Source organism: Balearica regulorum, chromosome 3 (genome assembly GCF_011004875.1).
Source record: "Balearica regulorum gibbericeps isolate bBalReg1 chromosome 3, bBalReg1.pri, whole genome shotgun sequence".
Classification (NCBI taxonomy): Eukaryota; Metazoa; Chordata; class Aves; order Gruiformes; family Gruidae; genus Balearica; species Balearica regulorum.
In genome coordinates, this window is record NC_046186.1 from 124293109 (window position 1) to 124314495 (window position 21387).

A 21387-nucleotide genomic window follows, 5' to 3' on the forward strand; every position below is an offset into this window, starting at 1 on the left:
GTTCTGGTGTAACCTATAATCCAGTGCTTTTCCCAGGATTTATTACACATCGAAACCCCATACCAGTCCCTGAAATACAAACAGTTATTTGCTTAAAGAACAAGATCACTCCAGCTCTAATTTGGGTTAGACCCCTATCTAGCCTTTGAACTGACTTGTTTTAACAATTCCAATCTTCTGTTGCCACCCAACAAGAAATCTCAGGCCTTAAATAAGGAAGCATGTGTTTATTCCTGCCAAGGGACTGTAGTAAACAAAGGCTTACTTAGAAGTTACTCCTATTGTTTTAGTAAAACTCTGAGCCGGGTCTCAGATACAGCAGATGGATTCATCTGTATACCCTAATCATTTGACATGGTGAGAAAATATTTGTAGTAGGTGAAGGGAGAGATGGAGTTTATCCTTTTATTATCATCTATTAATTACAAAGCTGTTTAACAAACTAGCAGCATACTAGGGACAAAGCCTGCCAGTGTTCCCCAGCAGCGTGACCCCAGACTGGAAAAAGAGCTTCAGAATGGGGATGGCAATAGGGACACCAGTTGCAAAAATTCTGTGTTTACAAGGGGAGCACTACTTCTGGAGTATGAGCCATGAGAGAGTTTCCTTCCACTGAACAAGCTATATCACTGTTAAAGACATTAAGTCTCTCTTGTTTTACTTATTCACCATATATTTTAAAAGCTGATAGATGGGGATAAAAAACAAAGACCATCCTGGGATAGATTACCACTTTTCACATCCTTTAGGAGAGTCAGCATAACCAGGAACAGATTTTTGCAGTGTAGTTTATTCCTCTGAGCCTTAGTCAGGTAAAGTTTTCCCTGCAAAGCCAGGTGTGAGATTAGTCATGGCCATTTAACAGTGTTAAAAGAATACTTGCATTGTGTATCTCTGTGCCGAGACAGAGTGTTTTTACAGCGCATTTTACACAAGCACTCTCTTGACACAACTAGGGAATCATTTTACATTGACCGAAATAAACTTTTTTGTTGTTGTTGTTCTTTCAGCAAACAAGCGCCGTAAGCGCAATGCTTGTACTGGTGAAATCACTATCGGGACCAAGAGAACACATTGTGGATCTGGAGATGCTAACAGTCAACAGTTTGAATTATCGTACAAGCTCGGTGTTAAGATTAACAATAATAGTGGGACCTTATGCATTTTAGTGGTTTTCAATAACCCTTCACTGGCACTTAAAGCAGCCAAAGAATATTATCTTAAAGAAAGCACTTACTATTTTATTTATAGATTTTGCTCTCTTTTTTTAAGGTTTGTTTAGTAAGTTTATATCTTTAATCCACACATTACACCTGTAATTCAAAATTAGTAGATGTGTTCCATAGTATAACATGGGCATTGTCACTTTCTGTATAAAGATTTAAATCTTTTTTTATTACCTTTCTTGGACTAGATACATACTATGCTTTTGTATGAGAACTGTATGTTCATACTATCCTGTAAAACTTCACACACCCTTCCTAGCCAAATAGCTCATGCAATTAAAAGTCGATCTTCTGTGTTGGTTTTAGTTTAAATTCTAATGCAGCTACACTGACAATCTCAAAAAAGAAAAAAATTATATAGTATGAATGATACACAAATTAACGGTTATCTGATAAGCTAAAATATATTTCTTCTTTTTAACTACTTTGTAACGAAAGATAACAGTCAATAAAAATCTATTTCTGTAGACATTTGTGTGCTATCAGTTGGTTTTTCTAAACTGGGTTGAAGGTAAAAGTTACCTTGTGAGAGATGTATGGCATTGGGTTTTTATATGCAGACTGTGTTAACCATACCATGGAATAACATTCTGCTCTCTCCAAGAAAAATAGACCATAGGAAGAAAATTTCTTTAACAATGAAAGAAACTCCAAATGGAGAAATTACCACACAGGGCACATGTGTCAGCACTGTCTCCTGAGAACACTGTCGGTAGTTACTGGTTAGAGGGATACAGCATTTTCAGACAGAAGTTAACATGCTATTTTTCCAGAAATATTTTGTGTACTACGAATTGAGTGCATTTTCTTATTAAGTTATATCATATTTTCAGGCACTCGGTCCTATTCCTGCTCTTGTAACTCAGATGTATCATGTACAGTGTTCATAAAATTTATTTCTAATTCAAGAACTAGTAACATCTTTTGTAATATGTAAAATCTTATTTCTTGTTTAAAACGTAGTCGTTAATCCTTTGATGTACAAAGTTTTTAATAAAGATCTCTTACCATATTGTATTTAGTCTTTTTTGAGGTAGTTTATTAACAGCATTAGAGGGTTGAATTGTCAGCTACTGTGGGAGTCAAAGCCCCATCGAATTCTGCAGAGTCAGAATGACCCAGACCTTAGTCCACAAAGTATTAGTTCATGGAAGACTAAAACCACAATTCCTCTGTAGAAGGACAAAGGTATTACCTATGAGTTTTAGTTCTGCTGACATTAAAAAAAGGAAAACTATACCAACATACCATACTACTAGTTAGTTGCTGATTTACAGGAAGGAGCTTCTTTTCTACTTAAAATTCCTTTTCTGTAGAAAATACTTGTGAATAGAGCGTAGATTATACACAAAAAATCCTCTTTTAGTGCAGACCAACAGATTCATATTTATTATGTCAATCACCCTCAGTGATTGCTTTCAGGGGATATGTCCAAAGAAGCAACAAGCATGGCTGGAGAACTTGGCATCCAGAGGTCCTGCATGGCAAGACAGCAAAAATCCGCTCCAGAATATAACTTAGAACAGGCCACAACCGCTCTGGTTTAGGGTGACACATCGCCCACGCTCAGACAAATTGCAGAGCAGGACCCCATTTTCCAATGATCATTCCTTCAGGCAGTCATTTGTGGCTTTAAACAAATACTTCATCTGCCAAAAGGGTCAGAACACATGGTTGTGGCTTAGGCCAAAAAAATAGTGCTGGTGCTGGCTCACATTTTCTTTGCCTGGGGCCCCAGAGCTGTGGGGTGAGACCCCAGGTAGCCTTCATCCCCCTCTGCAGAGAAAAGCTCACCAATACAAATCCAATTGCTTTGCAGAGTGATTTAATTGGTGTTTTCCATGGTGAAAACTCTGATGTAGAGAGTTTGGCTTGTAGGAAGCTCCTTCCTCTCCCCAGAGGGATTCATCCTCATTCATCGTTGCTACAAATCCACTTGGTTTGAAAGGCAACTCCTCATCCTGCACACACACTGAGGAAAATGCCTCCAACCTCCTCCCTGCAGTCCTTGTGGCAAGCAGCATGTGCTCACATCCACACCTAGTTTGTCCACTAACATTTTCTATGTAGTCTGTCCTCACAAATGAGCTGTGCTGGCCCTCAGGCATCCCCCTCTACCCCAGCATCAGCACTGCTCTTTTACACAGACTTTTAACTTCCCAAGTTGTGTCATTCAGCATTGCCCATTCCAAGAAACAATTGATTCTGTTGTTGTTTCTAGGTTTAAAATGAGCTGTGTTCTCACATCTGGCAGAGGTGCTCCCATAGGTGCCCAGAAGAGGCTGAAGTAGCTTTGCCTCCTTTAGTCCTGCAGGCTGGTCCCTGCAGTGACTTAAGCAGCCACAAATCATCCTCAACATACCTAAGCTGCCAGGCTCTGCCCCAAGGATTCACCCTACCTTCATGTTCTGCCACTATGTACACCAGTTTCATCACCAGCACTCTTAAATTTTCCTTTTAAATCTCTCTTTATATGACAATGACAATTGTCATATATATTTTAAATCTCTCTTTATATGACAATTGATCATTATATGTATAGAAAAATAACATTTATACACTTATCAAATGGCATGAACAGCAGAGGCGGCAGCAGCTCATACATGTGCCCAAGCCATATTCAGCCCGCTCACTCCTCCACATCTCACACACACACTTGGCTTAACCCATTTCATTTCTGCACAAACTGTCCTGCCAACCACCCCGCTGCTCCCCATCTGTTTGCAACATTCAGGTCTATATAAGACCACTTACGGCCCATACTAGCCCAGTCAGAGGTTATCACACAGCTCAGGAGCGCAGATCCAGCTGCTTGCCACTAGATCACTGCGGCTTGGTTGAGACCTAAACACAGTCATTGGGCACAGGCACCGCTCTCCATGCATGACGTTAATCACGGCGCTTTTATGAAGTGGGGAGCTGAAGTAACAGCAGCCCCTCCAAACCAAAACACAAGCAGAGCAAGCTGGGGACTACAGCAGGGCTGTGCAGAAATTGGAAGGGGTGGTTGGTATTGTTTTGGATAGGGGTGCGGTATGTGATCAAGCATGAGTGAAAGAAGCCCATAATCAAAATGAGAAGATGATTCAGAGATGGAACAAGAGCTTTTGTACACTGCACTGTGCCAGAAAACCTGCAGGTTCATCCATTTCTCTACAAAAGCAGGACTTTGTATGTTCCTTGCAAAGGAAACAGAGCTGCAGCAAACATGTAACAAGAGTTTGTATAGCTACTTGGGTTAAAAGGGACACTGAAATACCAAGAAATTTATGAGAGCAAAGTATTTGCTCAGCCTTCACTATATCCTACCGGCATGATCAATAACACGCTCCTGGAAAGATTCTCATAAATCTGTCACTGTTGGAGAAGACTCTAAATCAGGATCACATGCAAAATTTAATATATTCTCAGAAATAGAAAACAGGGAGAAAAAAGTTTAAAAAATAGGACTTTGAGTAAACAGAATTTAGCAAAATAGAAAAGCAAGTTCATTCACTTCCCCAAGACCACCTGAACACAGTGCAGTGGGATTATTTTGTTTGGAAGGCTCACAAATGCAAGTTTATTGTTGAATCCCGTTTCCATGACTGCAAAGAGTTGCTTATGTTTTGAATGATCATCCATGTTTCTAACTTTATAACTCTCCTATTAAAATATAGAACAGCTGCTGCCCCAGTCAGCTGTTCGGCATATGGAGCCCACCAGGGACAAAGCCCACTGTTAACACAGAGAATTATTTTTAACGCCCTCACATTTCTAAACCTCACCATCATCTCAGCAAAATGGCACATTTCCACACTTCCCAGCTGGGGGAACACCTGCGTAATGCAAAACTGAACTGTGCTGCATCTGGTACAAAACCCAATTTTATTTCATCTGGCCAGCAGAAAAAGTTATCAGCCCCAGTGAACAGAAACAGGGCAAAAAGTTAACTGTGTTTTATATCTGGGGAAAAACAGATGTCTAGTTAAGATGTTTATACTGCAAACATTTCTGTATATATTAGGAGGAAAGAGAGCTGTTTAATAAAATGGAGTTGGCTTATAGTTGCCAAAGCAAATTTGAAGGACAGTGCAACAGCTTTTGTCATTTTTACATGGGAAAAAATACAGTCTGATTTTATAGATATAGATTATGTAGATTGAACAAGTTGGGGTTTTTTTAAAGTGCTCTCAAAGTTAACTCTTTTTAAAGCCTCCCATTTATTGTGTATATTTGCTCAGCAGAAAAAGCTGCAAACATTGTGTCACAACAATATGACAAAGTAGTATTAAAGGCTTCCCCTGGTTTATACTCTGGTAGCCCAGAAAACTCCTCGATACTGGATTAGGGGCTGCGTGGCCAAGACACACAGCAATGCTTCCTACAGATGAACATACCGGACTTCAGTGAGCTCCAGGTTTTGTTCGTAAACGCAGTCACACCATGTCTATCACGGTGAGAGAAATTATGTCACTGTCTCATCCGGAATCCCAACAGTCCCAAAAGGGACATCAGCACTCAGCATCTCCGCTCCCTCCCAGAAATATGTCTGGATAATTAATAGCTTAATTTTAATGTAACATTTTTGTAATTTCTATATAACCGCACCATACATTTATATGCTAAGAGGAGAAACATTCCCACTAACATACTTCAGATCAGACCTTTGAAAGTGAAAGATGCAGCTCTCAACTAACCCCTTCAGCAGCCCCTGCCCTGCAAACACACACTCTGGTGCACTTTACTGCATAGCTGTAATCAAATTTTTTTTCCCCCCCTCTTCCCCTCCCTCCAGAAGATACCCCCTAAAGCCTCTGCAGTTCTGGTCTACAAAAACTCCCTATGCAAAGGCATGCACCATCCCCATCCATACACCAGAACAAGCATACAGAGAGGCTTTCAAATTTAGCAACCCGCCAGCTGGGTTGACAAAACAAACATTTTTGCTGTTAAGCTCTGAAGGCTCAATCATGAAAGTTACATAGACACCTCAGGGTCTAAGTCCTGCCAATGCCACGCCAGGAAAACATCTGAACCTGTGACCACCTCCTCTTGAGGGTCACATTTGCTTCTTGCACTTTGAGTGTTTCTGGAGTATCTATGTACAATATATAGGAATGTTTCCTATACAGAATATATACAACAAACACCCAAGTGGGAAGTCAAAAGAGTGAAATTCTTGCAGGCGGCATGGAAACTAGGAAAACAAACAGATTTTGGAAGCTCAGAGTAAGGGCTGCAGAGGGGAAGCCAACATACCAAAACAGCAGGGTAAAAGGCATTATTAAAATCAGTAAGTCATCCTCTGAGAAGCTGAGGTTGTATACGAACAAGGAAAATATAAGTGTTCCTGAGATCTGGAAGGTTGCACGTAAAAAACAAACAACACAGGCCAAAGGAGCAACTTGCAAACACCCGGACTAGCAAATCAGACCTCTTCCAATCACAGCAGAAGCAGCCTCCCAGGAGGCTGATGGGGCCAAGGGGTGACCCCCACATTAGGGCAATAAGCAAAAGAGATAACACCATGGCAGAAAAATAAAGTGAAAGTTTCTATCATGTTCCTGGAGGAGGAATTTAGCAATACCTCCATGCCAGAGCTGTTCTTACAGGCACCGTATCAAAGGACCCACCTCAAATCAAGAGGTGGCTGGAAGAGGGGGAAGAGCAAAATTTGCAAATGATATCCCTTTGTTTAGGTAAAGATGGGCATCCCCTGGAAAACAGAGCCTTTACAGTTCTGAGGAAGGCCTCTAAATATTGAGCAAATACACCAAATAAAATCAAAGGGGATAAATGTAAAGTGATATACATGGGGGAAGGCATTCCAGCTTTATTTGAACAGCAAAGGCCTCTGAACTGATCTCCTCCTCTCAGGAAGACAGTGTCACAGTTATGACAGACCATTCAAAACAAACCACAGCTCCAGAAAGCAAATCCAGCATCAGGAATAGTTGAGGACAGAGCAGGGAACAGTTGTGTAAATCCACCACACCTTGAACACAGCATGCAGTTTGGGTCCCGTACCCCCTCACCCATTCTTACAGCAGGATGTTGGGAATGTTAAAGCTCAGATCAGTCTGAAGAACTGCACAAATTCACAGAAAAGCCAACCAAGACACATTAAATACATGGCTGTCCTGCACAGGAGGTTTTCCCCTGATACCTGTGAGCACAGGGGAAGCATTTGCCATCTGCTATTAGTAGCTCCAAAGTTGTTTCACATCATCACCAGAAGCTCTACCATCAGCACAGTCTGTTAGAACACCAAATGCCTAAAAAATTAAAATCACACCAAAAAAGAGGCAGGTAGCCTGCACAAAGCATTTCGATGCTACATTCGTTATTTGCATTAGTAACATTTTAGTGTGGTTGCTGTAGTCGGTCCACGGTGAACTGCAGGCACTGGGTTTAGTGACCAGCCATCACACCCAGTGCCACAGCTGTGGCCACAAAAGCATTAAAGTAAACTCTTTGAGCAGCAAATACTTGCAAAAAAAGTCAGCTTCAAGGGAGAAAAACTTAACTTCTGCCCAGTCTAAAAGCACTGCCTGGGGGAAGTGGCAGGAACCAGACCATTGCAAATAATGGTGTTTCTAGGAAAGCCATTTCTGGACACACTTACTAGACATGAATTGACCCTTGAAGTGCTTCAAAGCCTGAGGCTGAAGTTTGTGTTTGCTGCTTTCTCTTCCCACAATGAATCAGGTTCCAGACAATTTTGCAACCCAGGGTCAGTCTGAAGACTACCCCCCAATATTTAGTACAGCTGTTTTCTTTCACAAGAGCTTTAAAAACTGACAAAGGTAGGTAGGCAGTGCAAGACATGAAGCAACATGCTGAGCACTCACTGTAAGGCCAGTGATTTTTTTTTTATTAAAAACCAAATCACGAGGATCAAAATAGTAACATGAAACTGTAATGGGGTCAGAAGATTTCTGCCTTTGCTCTGGTATGCTGAAGAGGGAAGACTTAAATTATACAGTAAACATCTCCAATAACGTGCTAAAATTTCATGGACAATCAAGTAGTAGTTTCTTCTAATATATCACAAAAGGCCACAGTTTCTTCTGTTTTCTGCAAGCACAGAGCAGATCAAGCTGACATACACTTATGTCTTACTGCAAGCCAGACAGTCTGGGAAACAAACTACAGCAAAACCTTTGCAAGAGCATCACATTTTCAGAGCCCACTCCATCTCTAAGCAAACTTGCTAAGGTTCAGCTTCCCACTTTTATCATGAAGCTGCACACCCCCCCCGCCAACAACCCTTTTTCCTCCCACTGCACAACAGAGGCATTGCTGGCTGTTACAATTTCCATCATACCAAGTTGAAAGCTGCCCAGTTCCATCACAAGAAAACATTTTTCAGGAATATGTTTCCTTAAACTGTTTAAGAATTAATTACAGATGTACGATACATACACACAGTGCAGATACGTAAAGAAACAAGGATCCAGCCAGTACCAACATCCCACTCGAATCTACCTGCCTACAAGGTAGCCAGATAATAAAAACACATCTCTAAGCTGGCAGCTTGTTGGCACAGCCTTCTCCTATCATAAAATTAGCAGTTAAGTCACTATTCATCTTGACAAAATTTGATGCTTGTACCTAAACAAGCCTAATTTCAAGTGTTAAGTCCAGTAGCTTTGTACGTCTTTCTCTTCCCTGTACTGTGGGAGATGGCATAAGCTCCAACCAGCTTGGGAAAAAACAAAACACATTTGTAAAGTTTCCAGATTCTGACTTTAAGCATCTATTACTGAGTTTCCAAGATAATCAGTCTGAGCACCAAGTGCTGAAGGCACATTTCAGAGGGGGGTGGAGCATCTCCATCACACTCCCACCCATCTTTAACCTGCCTCTTCAATGGGCTTTGGGCAGCATCCTGACACATCCTCTGCTGCAGCCTTTTCTTATCTGAATTCAATCCTTCCACTGCTGTGACATTGCTGCAGGGATATTTTCCATCTCTGGATCGTAGATTATTTCTTTGCCTTTTTCTGTACTCAAATTTGCACACATTCAGACACTTGGGATAAAGGCTTTTGCTCTGATTGTTCTTGACCACCATCACCCAAGCTGAAAATACTCTGCTTCTGGGGGGAAAATACTATGCAGATGTTTAGAAAGATCAGCCTGGCTCTGAAAATTAAGACAGTGCTTTCAAGCACTGTAGGATATCTGGTGACAGGGGGGTGCTTTCTCACACCACAGGCCCAAAAATCCCCTGATCAGCAATGCAACCTGGGGTATTTCAACAGCTGTCCTCAGCAGACACTTCCTGAGGTTGCCTGGAGTCTCAAAAAGGATGTAAAATATTTGTAGTAATTCCCTGAACAAACCCAAGAGGCTTCCTCGAAGCAGAGTCCTCAGCTCTGTTGACTTGCATTTTTAGAAGGTAATATAAATTCCACTTACACTGGTTTGTTTTGATGTTGAAAATTGGTCTCCATAGACATGGTTGAAATCATGCCCTGAAGCGCTGAGGCTGGAGCCAACAACCACACAGCCCTTCGCCAGTGCAGAGCTGAGGAGGTTTTAAAGGTGTAAATGCCATCCTGCCCACTACAGTGGGATCGGGGAGAGTGCAGGGGAGACCAGGCAGGGACAGGGTGCCCCGCTGCAGAGGAAAAAAGCCATGGCTGAGGCCACCCAGGCGCTGGGAGAAGTCTGTGGGGTTCCCCCCACTCACAGCCTTATCCCAGTGCTCACACATTTCCTTCACCAGGCACAGACAAGGGGGCAAAAAAGTCCACGGAGCCCATAGGAAACCTAAAAATTTATATATTTTTTAATTTTCAAAACCTCATTGCCCTGCAGAAGCTCCCTCAAAGGCTGACACACAGCTAGGACCAGGGTGGCGTTTGCCAAGCAGAAACAGCAATAAAAAGAAATAAGAGCGAGACAAACAGGGGGAATATATGGAGAAACGACAAGCAGAGGTTTTTATATGGAAATTTATATCGAGGGCAACATTCCTGTCTAACACAAGTGTTTTAATACTTCCGGATGCACGCCTCAAGCCAAAATCCAGTGAGGTCTGATGCTACGATAGTGTTTAAGTTCAGGGATGCTGAACGTTTTGCAAGAGCTACAGGTTTTCTTAGCGCCAAAAGCCATCCAGAACAACAACAAAAAAGCTTTTAATTCTCCCCCAACCCCACCACAATGTCCCAGCATGAAGCAATCACGAAGCAGAAATGAGTCCTGAGGCACCAAACCGCCCAAGTTGATGTGAACATTGGGATGCACAGACCGCTGCAAAACCTGCCCACCCCATCCCAGCTGGGGGAGGAGAAAAAAAAACCAAGACAAAAAGCAGGGGATGACCTATAGTTTAATGAAAATAATGCTTTCTCAAATGTTTTCTTCCACCTTCCAACTAAAACTGCTTCTGTCACCTGCCTCCACCACTCCAGGGGTGGTGACGCAGCACTCCCTACCACTGCAAAGCCCAGGCAGAAAGCAGCCATCGAGGATTTCCCTGAAAGGCTGGCTCAGTTTTGAATAAAGCACAGGACTGCTCCACCGAGAGCGATATCAGGCCGAGATCAAACCAGGAGACGCATTCCCCAGGTCAGCAACACAGCAAGTGTGAGCTCACACGAGTGATAAACTGTTCAGAACAACTTGTCCCGGAGACGCTGCTGCTCCTCTGCTGCTGCCAAGGCCCGTTTCTGCTTGGTTTATGCACTATGCCAATTCCTCCCATATAAGATTAAGCTGCCTTGAGGCAATTTCAACTTACACATCTGATATTTTGAGCATTTTCTATGCTCTGCAACTCAGGAGCTGACACAGCCCATGTACTGCCACTTTCCCTTTTCACCTCATGTCACCCTTGCAAAGGCATTCCTTCACATTTAAGTGCTCACACACCTTTTCTGGGACTTCAAAACATCAAAGGGATAATTCAAGAAAATATTTCTCTGAAGATCCGAACTGAGCCATCAGTGCCATACAGCTTGACTCTGCAGGGGCATCAACCCAATAGCAAAGTGTATTGACCTGTTTGCTTAGCTATGTCCACCACACTGAAGAATAGTTTCCCCCTTTTTGATGCTGTTTTGGGTTTATTAAATCCCATTACTTTATTACAAGTACCAATAGCATACCCTAGAAACAAGTGAGCTTTTAAGCCTAAAAGCTTAGTTTCAAGACCTACCTGGGCAGCTCTAAGTTAAAAAGAAAGATACCAAATGAAAAAAATTTCAATAATCTAAAAAGTCTCCAAATGCTTTAGTTGTTTACTTATCCAACTACACATGAATAATTTCAGTCTAGCACAGGCGTGTTCAGGTGCCAGATCTTGTTTGCAAGTCTGCTCCGTGAAAGGCAAATGTACAGCTGAACTTGGATGTTATGCAAATATCAGCCAGCTATTAGCGTTGATTGCTAAACAATTTTTCCAAAAATTAGAGTTAGTATAAAGCTCAGTGTCTGTGGTTGTTGCTCATTACTGCTGTGAGGAACACAGTTACTAATACAGAACTAGTTGGGCTCAAATTATAAATACAATTAAAACATTGCATTTACCTAGCCAGAACAGTAACTGTATTTTATGGAGATTGGGTTTAATGCAAAAAACCACATTCCTGTACATTTTTGCATGCACCAACAAGACAGACATATCTAAAGAGACCCTTGTGTGCACAGTAACCATGATCATTGCAATTCATCTCACAAAACACAAAAATTTTGCAGGTGCATCTCCAAAGTCATTGGTTAAACCATTCAGATGAAACACAACTGTGTAACAAAGTTAAACAAAGCTATAGAAAAGCAAGGGAGGAAAGAAACATCTTGAGGGTTTGGCATTATTCTTATTAGTGATGGCTGAATTCATTTCGCTTCATTTCCAATGTAGTCAGATATTCAAATAAAACTTGAACACCATCTGTTTGCTATGATCCAGAGACAACACAGATTGGAGACCAGAAATCATGGTGATGGCAACAGTTACACACAGATTTTGCCTATACAATCAGTCTGTATCAGACGATGTTTGGGATCTGCAAGAAATCCTGTTGTCTACCCATAACACAGGAAAAACTTTCCTCTAAATGCAAAAACATTTAGAACTGAATCAGCATTGGTTTGGTGGAAAGACTATATTGACAAGGAAACATATTTACAAGACAGTTTTGCAACTGTAATCAATTCCTCCATGAAATGAGCCCATCCTCAAGTCTCTGGACCAGCAAGGCAGGAAGCACTGGCTTTACAGCAGCTGGTGAGGAATACTTTGTAAAATGTTTGCACGTCAACCTGTACTATAATTACACAGATCATTAGTTTACTCACTAAAATCTTCAGTGTCTTTATCATGAAATAAGAGTGTTGTTTCTCACACTTGTGAAGCTCTCGGGAAGCAAGACACCTGCTAAAGTTTTTTTAACAGGTTGGCAAATCCCTTAAAGAACTTAAACATTTAAAAACTCCATATTCAGGACCTCCACTTAAATCAACTGAATAAAATAGCTAATAAAAGTACAAAAATCTAAAGCAAACTCAAGTGTGATAACTGAGTTTAATGATGTTATATGGTGCAGCTCATCACAACAAATCACAACTGAAACTTTGCTCTACAGTATTATTGAAGGCAGGTTTCACTCCACCTAACTCAGACAATTGGAATGAGATGCAAGTTTTCATTCAGTACAGGAAAATCTGTGGGAAACAGGAGGGCTGAGCAAGTCTATCCATAACTAACTCAATTTGGGGGCAGTTATGGCGCAAGTATGTGCACTAATACTTCATTTTCCTTCTCTCAAACATTCGCACTCCTAATTTTGTAAGCAGGACTTGCACATTTCCCTGCACATGAATTTTCCTGTGCAAGTCTTTGCTCTGACATTTGCTCAGCATTCAGACCTAATTCTATTCCAGCCAAAACCAGCACAACCGGGCACACAAGGTGCCCCATCCCATCTTCTGCCATCAGCAACACAAGTCAGGGGACACACAGATGGGCTCCCACCAGCTCCCGGTCCCCCTCAGGCATTTCAGGATGGCAGCATGTGTCCTGCCAAGCTACAAGGGTCAGGCTAGGAGGTTCCATCACCAGCTGCCTGGTCACAGAAGAGAAATCCCCTCCAGGAAGCATTAACTAACCCCTGCCCAGTAAAAGGCAGGTGCTAAACAGAGACCCCAGGTTGTCACAAATGCACCCTTAGCACAATTTTACCACAATCCTCAAAAGCATATTCCCTCCTGCACAAAAGTAAGGCACAGGAGCCACTAGAACTCAGGGCCAGCCTTGGCCAGAGATCCCACTGCAAAGGCCAACAATCCCCAAACCTTGCAGAGTCAGCCAAGAAATTCAGCTTTATTCCAGCTCAGCCACTCAGGGCAAGAGGCTCACAACCTCATGGAGGCTTTAAATCCTTCCCAGGGTCAAAAAAATCAGCCCTGGCCTCAAAATGTTGTGGCATGGAAAGTCAAACTTCAGAGCACAAAGCAGAGAGGAGAGAGCATTTTTTAGCATCATTTTTTTCTGCACAGCCTCCTTAGAGGCTGTGTTTGCTGGTGCCCATCAGCATTTGCACTGTACCTCTGTTACATATGGAAATCACTGTGTAAGTAGAGCTGACCACGCACCACCGTCAGGCAGGCGTCATAGCGTCAGCACAGTCTGCAGAAAGTAAAACAGCTCAAAAGAGACATAAAACGTATGCAACTAAGGTTTTAGAAAATGCTGGTTATAGTGCACTTGAGAAACATTTTGTAGCCAAGTAATTAAAGCCTATAACACAACACATACCCACAAAGGCAAGATTACAGAGGTGACCTGGATTTTTTACATTTCCTTTTGCACACTTGGCCACAAGCCTGAAGCTCCCAGTGTCACTCCTACAGGGAGCTGTGGGTGATGCGAGTGGGTTACGGTAACAGCCAGGCTATAAGTTACACATTCAGAAGATGTGTCTACATGGCATGAGCATTTGATAAAGCAGGATAAAGTTTTTATTAGCATACTTTTACAATTATTCCTCTCAAAAGTAAAAGTATTAGACTAAAGCAGGTTCAGGGAAAAAATACAACAGATTTGCAGATGACAGCTTGTTTGTCAATCGTGGCAGGGACAGAATTGCATCTGTTTGAGGATTTTGCAAGTAGAAACTACCTGGCAACTGCTTGGAATTGGGGGAAAAAAGGCATAATCCTAAAGGAAAAAATCACTGAGAGAAGATTAAGTAAACAAGAGCACATAGCTAACATGATACACTGGATAGCACTGCCCTGAGTTTGTTTATACATGCCTGTACACCCACAGTCATTTTAGTAACTTGAAAACAGCAGACCCAATTAAAAAACATTTAATAGGGTTTTTTTCAGAACTGGGGTGTAACCTCTGAAGCCAAAGGCAGAGGGATAGAATATCACCCATCCTGGGAATAATATACTGGGAGTTGTTGATAAGGATCAGCTCAGTGACGCAAAGTTAAAAATCAGAGTGTACCACAGAGAAACTCCTGGTTTTCCTCTAGATGCTCTTTACACCCACTATACGAAGAGTTACAAATAACTTAAAGGTTAAATTGGGGGGTTTTGGATGCTCTTAGGACAGGGCAATGCCTGAAAAAAGCTCAAGGCCAAACACACGGTACGAAGTTAAATGAAATAAATCGAAGGTTGAAGTTGAATCACTGAATTATCAGCTATGGAGCAAATGCCTGTCACTGAGTTAAAGAATTCCCCCTTCCTCTACTACTTTGACTTCTGCAGCTGCTATTACCCTATTAAAATTTGTACATGTTCTTCTACACATGTCTGGTCCCAAAACACAGTTGACTATACTTAGTTTTAAATGGTAGTCATACCCTTATGACTATTAACATATATCACTATTCTATTATTACTTTTACTAACAGTGCTGGCATTTTTCATACTAGTTGCAACTTGTGTAAGTAACCATATGAATTAAACACCACATACCTAATTCTTTTACTAACCTTTCTTTCAACAATGCAGCACCATGCAAGTATAAGTATAGTAAGTGTTGATGTGATTTATAACTGGGTCTGGACTATAAGTCATATTTTTATCAGCCTTAGAAACTTTTTATTGCCTTTTTCATCCTTCATTTTACAGGAATACGCGCTACCTCCTCTGATCAGGAGGACCTATATCAACATATAAGCTCTTATTACATGTCCCAAAAGATAACAGACTTTTTTTTTTTCTCCTAAGCAAAACCAGAAAAATGTAAACATTTAGGGATTCCAAGGAGCCATTTTGAAGAAAAGTTTATTTTCAGTCTATCATATTTGTGTTCGTGGCAAAATTTGAAAGCTCCCTACAAAGGGTTTGACTCCACCCTGCCAAAATCAATGGCATTTGTCACAGCAAGAGGATGGAGCCAACGCACTGGAAACAGATCAAGGACATGGCACAGGTTGACAAACTGCTCGATCATTAGCTCTTAATTTAAGCTTAGACCTCCTTTATAAGGCAAGCAGGTGAGAACAGCAAACAAAACCCATATCAATCATCACATCCACACAGTTCCCAACTCCTATTTATAGTTTTACTTTGAAATTAAAAAGAGAAAAATGCAAACCATCATGCCAAAGGGGAAAGATAGAATGGATACAATCCATAGGACTACAAGCTTTAAGGCTGTTGCTTTATTTCAATCATGTCATCCACTACACTCAAGCACTGCTGCAAGTTCAGCTTTTGTCAACATGCAACTTCTAACAAAGTTTAAAACTTTTTCCTTGAATTTCATACAGAACAAAAATAAAAATGCTTTTTGAAATTAAAATGCCAAGTTAAAAGAAAGCATGTCCAACATGAAAGCCTAAGTAATCATTAAATAGCTATTTCCAAGTGTCACATCCACAGCTAAATCATCGTGACTAGCTTTTTGACAAAAGGAATTGAAAAGTTCCAAATTTACCTTTTTGATTATTTTCATGCCATCACCTGACACAACACAGATCAATCACTTTGCCTTCAAACCACTCATCTTCACCCCATGCTCCATTCATCAATCCTTATTGCTGCCTTCATTTCATCATCTTGTTTAATTACCACCTCGCACTCATCCATTCAGCACACTAATCCCCAACACAAAGCCTTACACCATTATCTTGCCCCAAAACGGGCAACAGCCCCACAAGATGCTGCAGGACAGGGGCAGACCCTGAGTCCACAGTCACACTCCCAAGCAGAGCAGTGACCGAAGCGATTTTAATCAGGCAAATGCATCCTCATACAACACCAAGAGACAGCTCACATTTCTCCCTAACAGAAATAGGAAAGCAGCAAAGGAAGTACATCAGGTCTTAAAGTTATAGTTCCTTTAAAATTTGTCAAAGATTTAAGGCAACAGTGAGTGCAGTCCCACTAACTCATGGGTTATGACACAGAAAAAAAATCACAGACAATAACTGATTTTGTTTTTTAAAACACATATAAGAAATTTAATTTTTTAATGTCTTTTTTTTTGCATTACATGCTAGATCAGACATCTACTTGCCCATCAAAAAAAGGTTTTGTCTTTTGTTGAGAAACCACCTTCCCGAAAGGATGCCCACCCTCAGTTTGCCACTGCCATTTGCTCAGTTTTCAGCCCTGGGCAAGTAATTCAGGGCTTCAGATTATTTCAGACCTATTTGTATTCCTTGGTATTTATCATTATTACTATCATAATTATTTAAAATTAGACCTTTGGCTCTTCACAGCCAAAAGTCTGCATGGCCTCAAAGGTTGGTACAGAGAAGACCGCTGCCCTCAGATGGGATTTTTGGGGAGGGGTTGCCAGACTACAAAACATTTTAACTTGGGCACCCAAAACTGAATTAATGGTAAACAAGCACACACATTTGGAAGCTTTGTACATTACCTACTGTATTCACTTATGTTTCTTTTTAAACTAACTGAAGATACAAGTCACAAAATCCATTTGTGCTGTTAGAAGTGGTGCTAATTCAGTTTTCAAAACAGGTATCTAAAAATCATCCCATACAGTCAGAGTGCTTTTGTGTTTATTTTTGTTAAACTCTCTCTGTTTTTTTAAGAATTGAGCATTCAATGCTCAGAGTCCACACAAATGCTTGAAAAGGCTTAAAATCACACCTCTAAGTCCTTCTTTTTAAACCATGGACTTAGTGGCTCTTCAGCCATGCTTCACTCCCATTGCACACACAAAGGGGAAAGCACTGTCTCTTGTAAACTTTGTAAAATTCATCATTTGTGTAGATTTTCCCCTTCACACCAAGTAAAATTTTTTGGACTTGGCAGCGCTAGGTTAACAGTTGGACTTGGTGAACTTAAAGATCTTTTCCAACCTAGATGATTCATCATCCCTCTAAGTTAAAAATTGCCCCTGAAGATTTTGTTCGATGGCACCAAAAAAGCAAGCTGGAGATTTATGTCAAGGATTAGAGAGCTATGAAGTAATATGTGATGAAAAACAAACTGTTGTTTCCTATTATTCCACAAATATTCAGTCTAACTCCTGAAGTTTCCAAGCAAGCTGTGGAGGAGTTGTGTGGGCAGAAGCTGCGCTCTGCGGGCATCGCCATAAAACAGCGGGAACCCAGCCTGGACTGCAACAGGGAACGCATCTTCCTTGGTCAGCTAACCAGTGCCATCGTATGGCAGAAAATTAAATAGAAAAAGATGAACTAAACTCACTGTAGGGTTTTCCTCTGTCTGGGGAACTTGCTGCAAATGTGGGCAGGGTAGTCCCAATTTCTTCACTACAGAAAGGTCAGGGCATGATGAAGATCCCCCCCAAAGGGTCTTCCAAAAAGACTCCAGCAAAGACATGTAGCATAAAGGATTGTCTCCGGGATGAAAATGCGATGTTTCACACCACTCTGGAGAAAACATATCATCTGGTAAACTGCTTAAAAGTAGTAACTCTCATTGTAGTTGCTCATGCTCCTAATTTTCAGGTGAAGCCAAAGATGATCACATGACACATCTTAAGGAAAGAGAAACTGAGAAACTTTGTTGTCAGAGGAGGTAACTTTTAAAGCCTTTTACTGAGCTCTGCAAGGCATCCTCTCAGCCAGGATTTGGGATAACAAGGTAGCTTCCAAGTATGAACAGTAGCACTGCCTGAGACCTACAGGGCCACATCGGTGCTGCTTTGGTAGGTGCTCTCTATTCCTGGCTGCAGGGAGTTCTTTAAGAAAAGGCTCTTTCCCTCAATACTGTTTCTCCAACCTCATCAGCTAAAGGGGACCACTCTCCCCACACTCACACCTAGGGTAGTGACCCAGCTTTTTTACAAGTTACATTTATTAATTTCCCCTCACTTAATGACATTTCTCCTTTTTCCAACCCAAATGCCCTCATTTATGACAACACAACAAATGAGGAGCAAGCGTTTCAGGTCCTTCTACTCATTCCTTTCCTCTTTCCAAACCCATGAGCATCCCCTGGCTCCCCAGCACAAGCCTCAGCCCCAGCTCAATGCTCATCTCCAAAACATATCTGCCACTTCAAAAAAGGCCTTTACTTCAAAGACACTATACAAATACTTAAAATAAGTATTTGCAGGATCTCAAATGCTACAAACAGGCCTACATATTTAGTAAGCAAATACACATGTGTACAAAGAGGACCCTCATATGCTACCACCACCTGTTCCAAACACTGATCTGAAATATTTCTGTTTCCAGGGGATTTGGTGAAAGAGAAAGCAGCTCAAGAAAAAGTGGCATAAAATATGAAGGTAACTCCTTTGAGAGGACAGGCTTTGTTAAAGGAAATAATTTTCCTTTAAGCAGGGGATGGAAATACACATTAATACAATCTTGCAGCATGTGCAGATAATGATTTTAAGAGAACCTGGACTTGAAGCATAAGATTAAATGAATTGATGAGGCTTCAACTGCTAAAGGCCCCAAATTCACAAGTCCCAGAAACCATTACAGTTCTACTTCAGTATCCAGCCAAGGATGTTAAAGATTCTGGAAAGAAGAATTACAAACCATGTCTTCATTTAAAAGTAATATAGAGGGTTTTTTATCAGCATATATAACAATTTCTATTAGCAGCAAACACCCCCCCATTACCCCACAGAACTGCTCTTGTAAGCTCACATTAACATGTTTTAGTCAAAGCCTATGTGCAGCTACAATGTCCCTGCATCTGAATATACAAGCTTTCACTACAGACCCTCAGTTTTAAAGGCCGCTCCCACCCCATGCATCTGCTGAGCCCCTTTTAATCTGCCAGAAGGCTGCAAAAGACCCAGCAGTCAATGTTTTTTCACATAAAGCATATCTTAAAGCTGTCTTGTTGGAGACCCATCACATCCCGTACACCAGCAAGATGCCTTCATTGAAAACAGGTTGCTGAACATAAGTCTGTTTTATTCTCAACTTAATACAACAGACAGGACACAGGTGAGCCCTAGCAAACCTGAAGGAATTGCACTCCACTTGTTCAAGTGGACAGCCTGTTTTTTCTTTGTTGTTTCATCTGGTTTGGTTTTTACCAAAACTGGGGAAAAAATAGCAACAGTTTTCCTGAAGTTCTTCACTAATTTTAGATTTCACAGTAATAAAAATCATAAGTCAAATATCTTAGAACCTTATTACTTAAAAGTATGATAGGCTATATGCATCTATTACACTGTGGGTATGATAGACTGTCTACAAACTTATAAGCTACATACACACACACAGTTTGATTACCACCATATCCAAATAGCTTTCCTAGAGGGGGGAAAAAAAGGTTTCCTCCAACAATCATTCAATCCTTTGCCTTACTTACACTTTATATGATCCTTAGGACTCACTTAAAAAAACCCACTCAGTTCAAAAATCATAGTACTGGCTTAGGAAAAGGGCACATGCATCTACAACTGCTTCTTATGGGTTCAAGTACTCACTTAAGAGATATACCTGGTTGTAGGCATCTCCAACTTACTCAGAAGGTCAGCAATGCTTGGGAAAAAACACAGGCTTAGAATTTAGTTGCCTGCATCCTCTGCTCAAATCTATCCTCTGTTCCCATAAACAAGGCATACATGTACACACACAGAATACTACTGCATTGCACCTCCTACCTGCTCAGGGAGCAGAGCAGTATGTAGCCCACAGGTACTCAGAAGAAAAGAGACTGAAGACTGGTACTCTCCTAAAATAGGATGAGCCACAGGTGCCCCACCAAGATAATGCAAGCCAGGAGTCAGATGGGTGTGGCTGGGTAGTTTGCTTAATGTAATCAGCCCACCTTCTTACTTTTGCTCAAAAATCCCGCATTCAAATAAAAGATTACATCCACCTGCCACAGAAGGTTTGATTACTAAGTTCATCCAAATGAGTTTTCTGGAGAAAACAGGGAGATTTACTCAAGTAATCATTGCAGCGTCTGAAAGCTATCACAAGACATACGGCAGGAAATTAAAGTAGAGCTAATCATGATGAGAACATGGAGAGAAGACCAAGTAAAAGAGAAAAGAAGCTGCTTTAAAATCATGCTATTTTAATTTAGGCTCCTAAGGCTTCTTTAGAAAGTTAGGATAATAGATAGATATGTATCTTGCTAAAACAAGTTTATCAGCTCAAAAAAAGTTACTTGCTCAGGTGTGGGCTATGAAGAGGCTCCAAGGGCTATTTAATGCTAGTCCCAGGCACAGTCTGTAATTACTCTCTATAGCTTGTAATGAAGTGGGTATGTTAAGATGTCCTACCTGTGTATGGTGGTATGGCTGGAGCACTGCTAGGAAACTTTACTGGAACAGGAACAATTTCTTACTGGCATTGTCTTTTTCTGCAATAATGGCAAAAAAGGGGAAAAGAAATCACTGTTAATCAATGTTGGGGTACTTTTTTTAAGGTAAGTGCTATATTTGTTATTTACTGTGAGTTGCTTTCATATGCCCAAGTTTGTGCAATGAGTCCTACTTGAAAAACAAATTTAAAAATGTAAGTGCATAACTTCATGCCAAAGCTATTTAAGGAGCTCAATTTAATCTTACAATATAATATATGAACTTAAACCTAGGAGAAAGCATAGCTGTAAGAAGCCATCTAGTGGAAAAAATGTAGGCAAAATGGTAGTTGCCTCTTGCCATGGAAGTTGGTTGTACACTTACCAGTTACTTAAAATATGCCTGTATCACTCTTTTACACATGTATGTGTTTGGGGTTTTTTTAAAAGGATTTTTTTTTCTACCAAGGAGACAGTGCTGTAAATGAGG

The 21387-nt window shown here is 41.0% G+C and overlaps 1 protein-coding gene across 4 annotated transcripts in view; it reads left to right on the forward strand.

Moving 5' to 3' along the window:
* EFEMP1 (EGF containing fibulin extracellular matrix protein 1) overlaps positions 1-2238 on the forward strand; it is a 158270-nt gene extending 156032 nt beyond the window's left edge. For all 4 annotated transcript variants that reach the window (XM_075749900.1, XM_075749898.1, XM_075749901.1 and 1 more), the window contains one exon: positions 1011-2238. In XM_075749900.1, coding sequence (XP_075606015.1) covers positions 1011-1169 — 159 coding nt within the window. In that variant the 3' untranslated portion in view covers positions 1170-2238. The remainder of the gene's footprint in view (positions 1-1010) is intronic.
* Positions 2239-21387: the final 19149 nt, after the last annotated feature.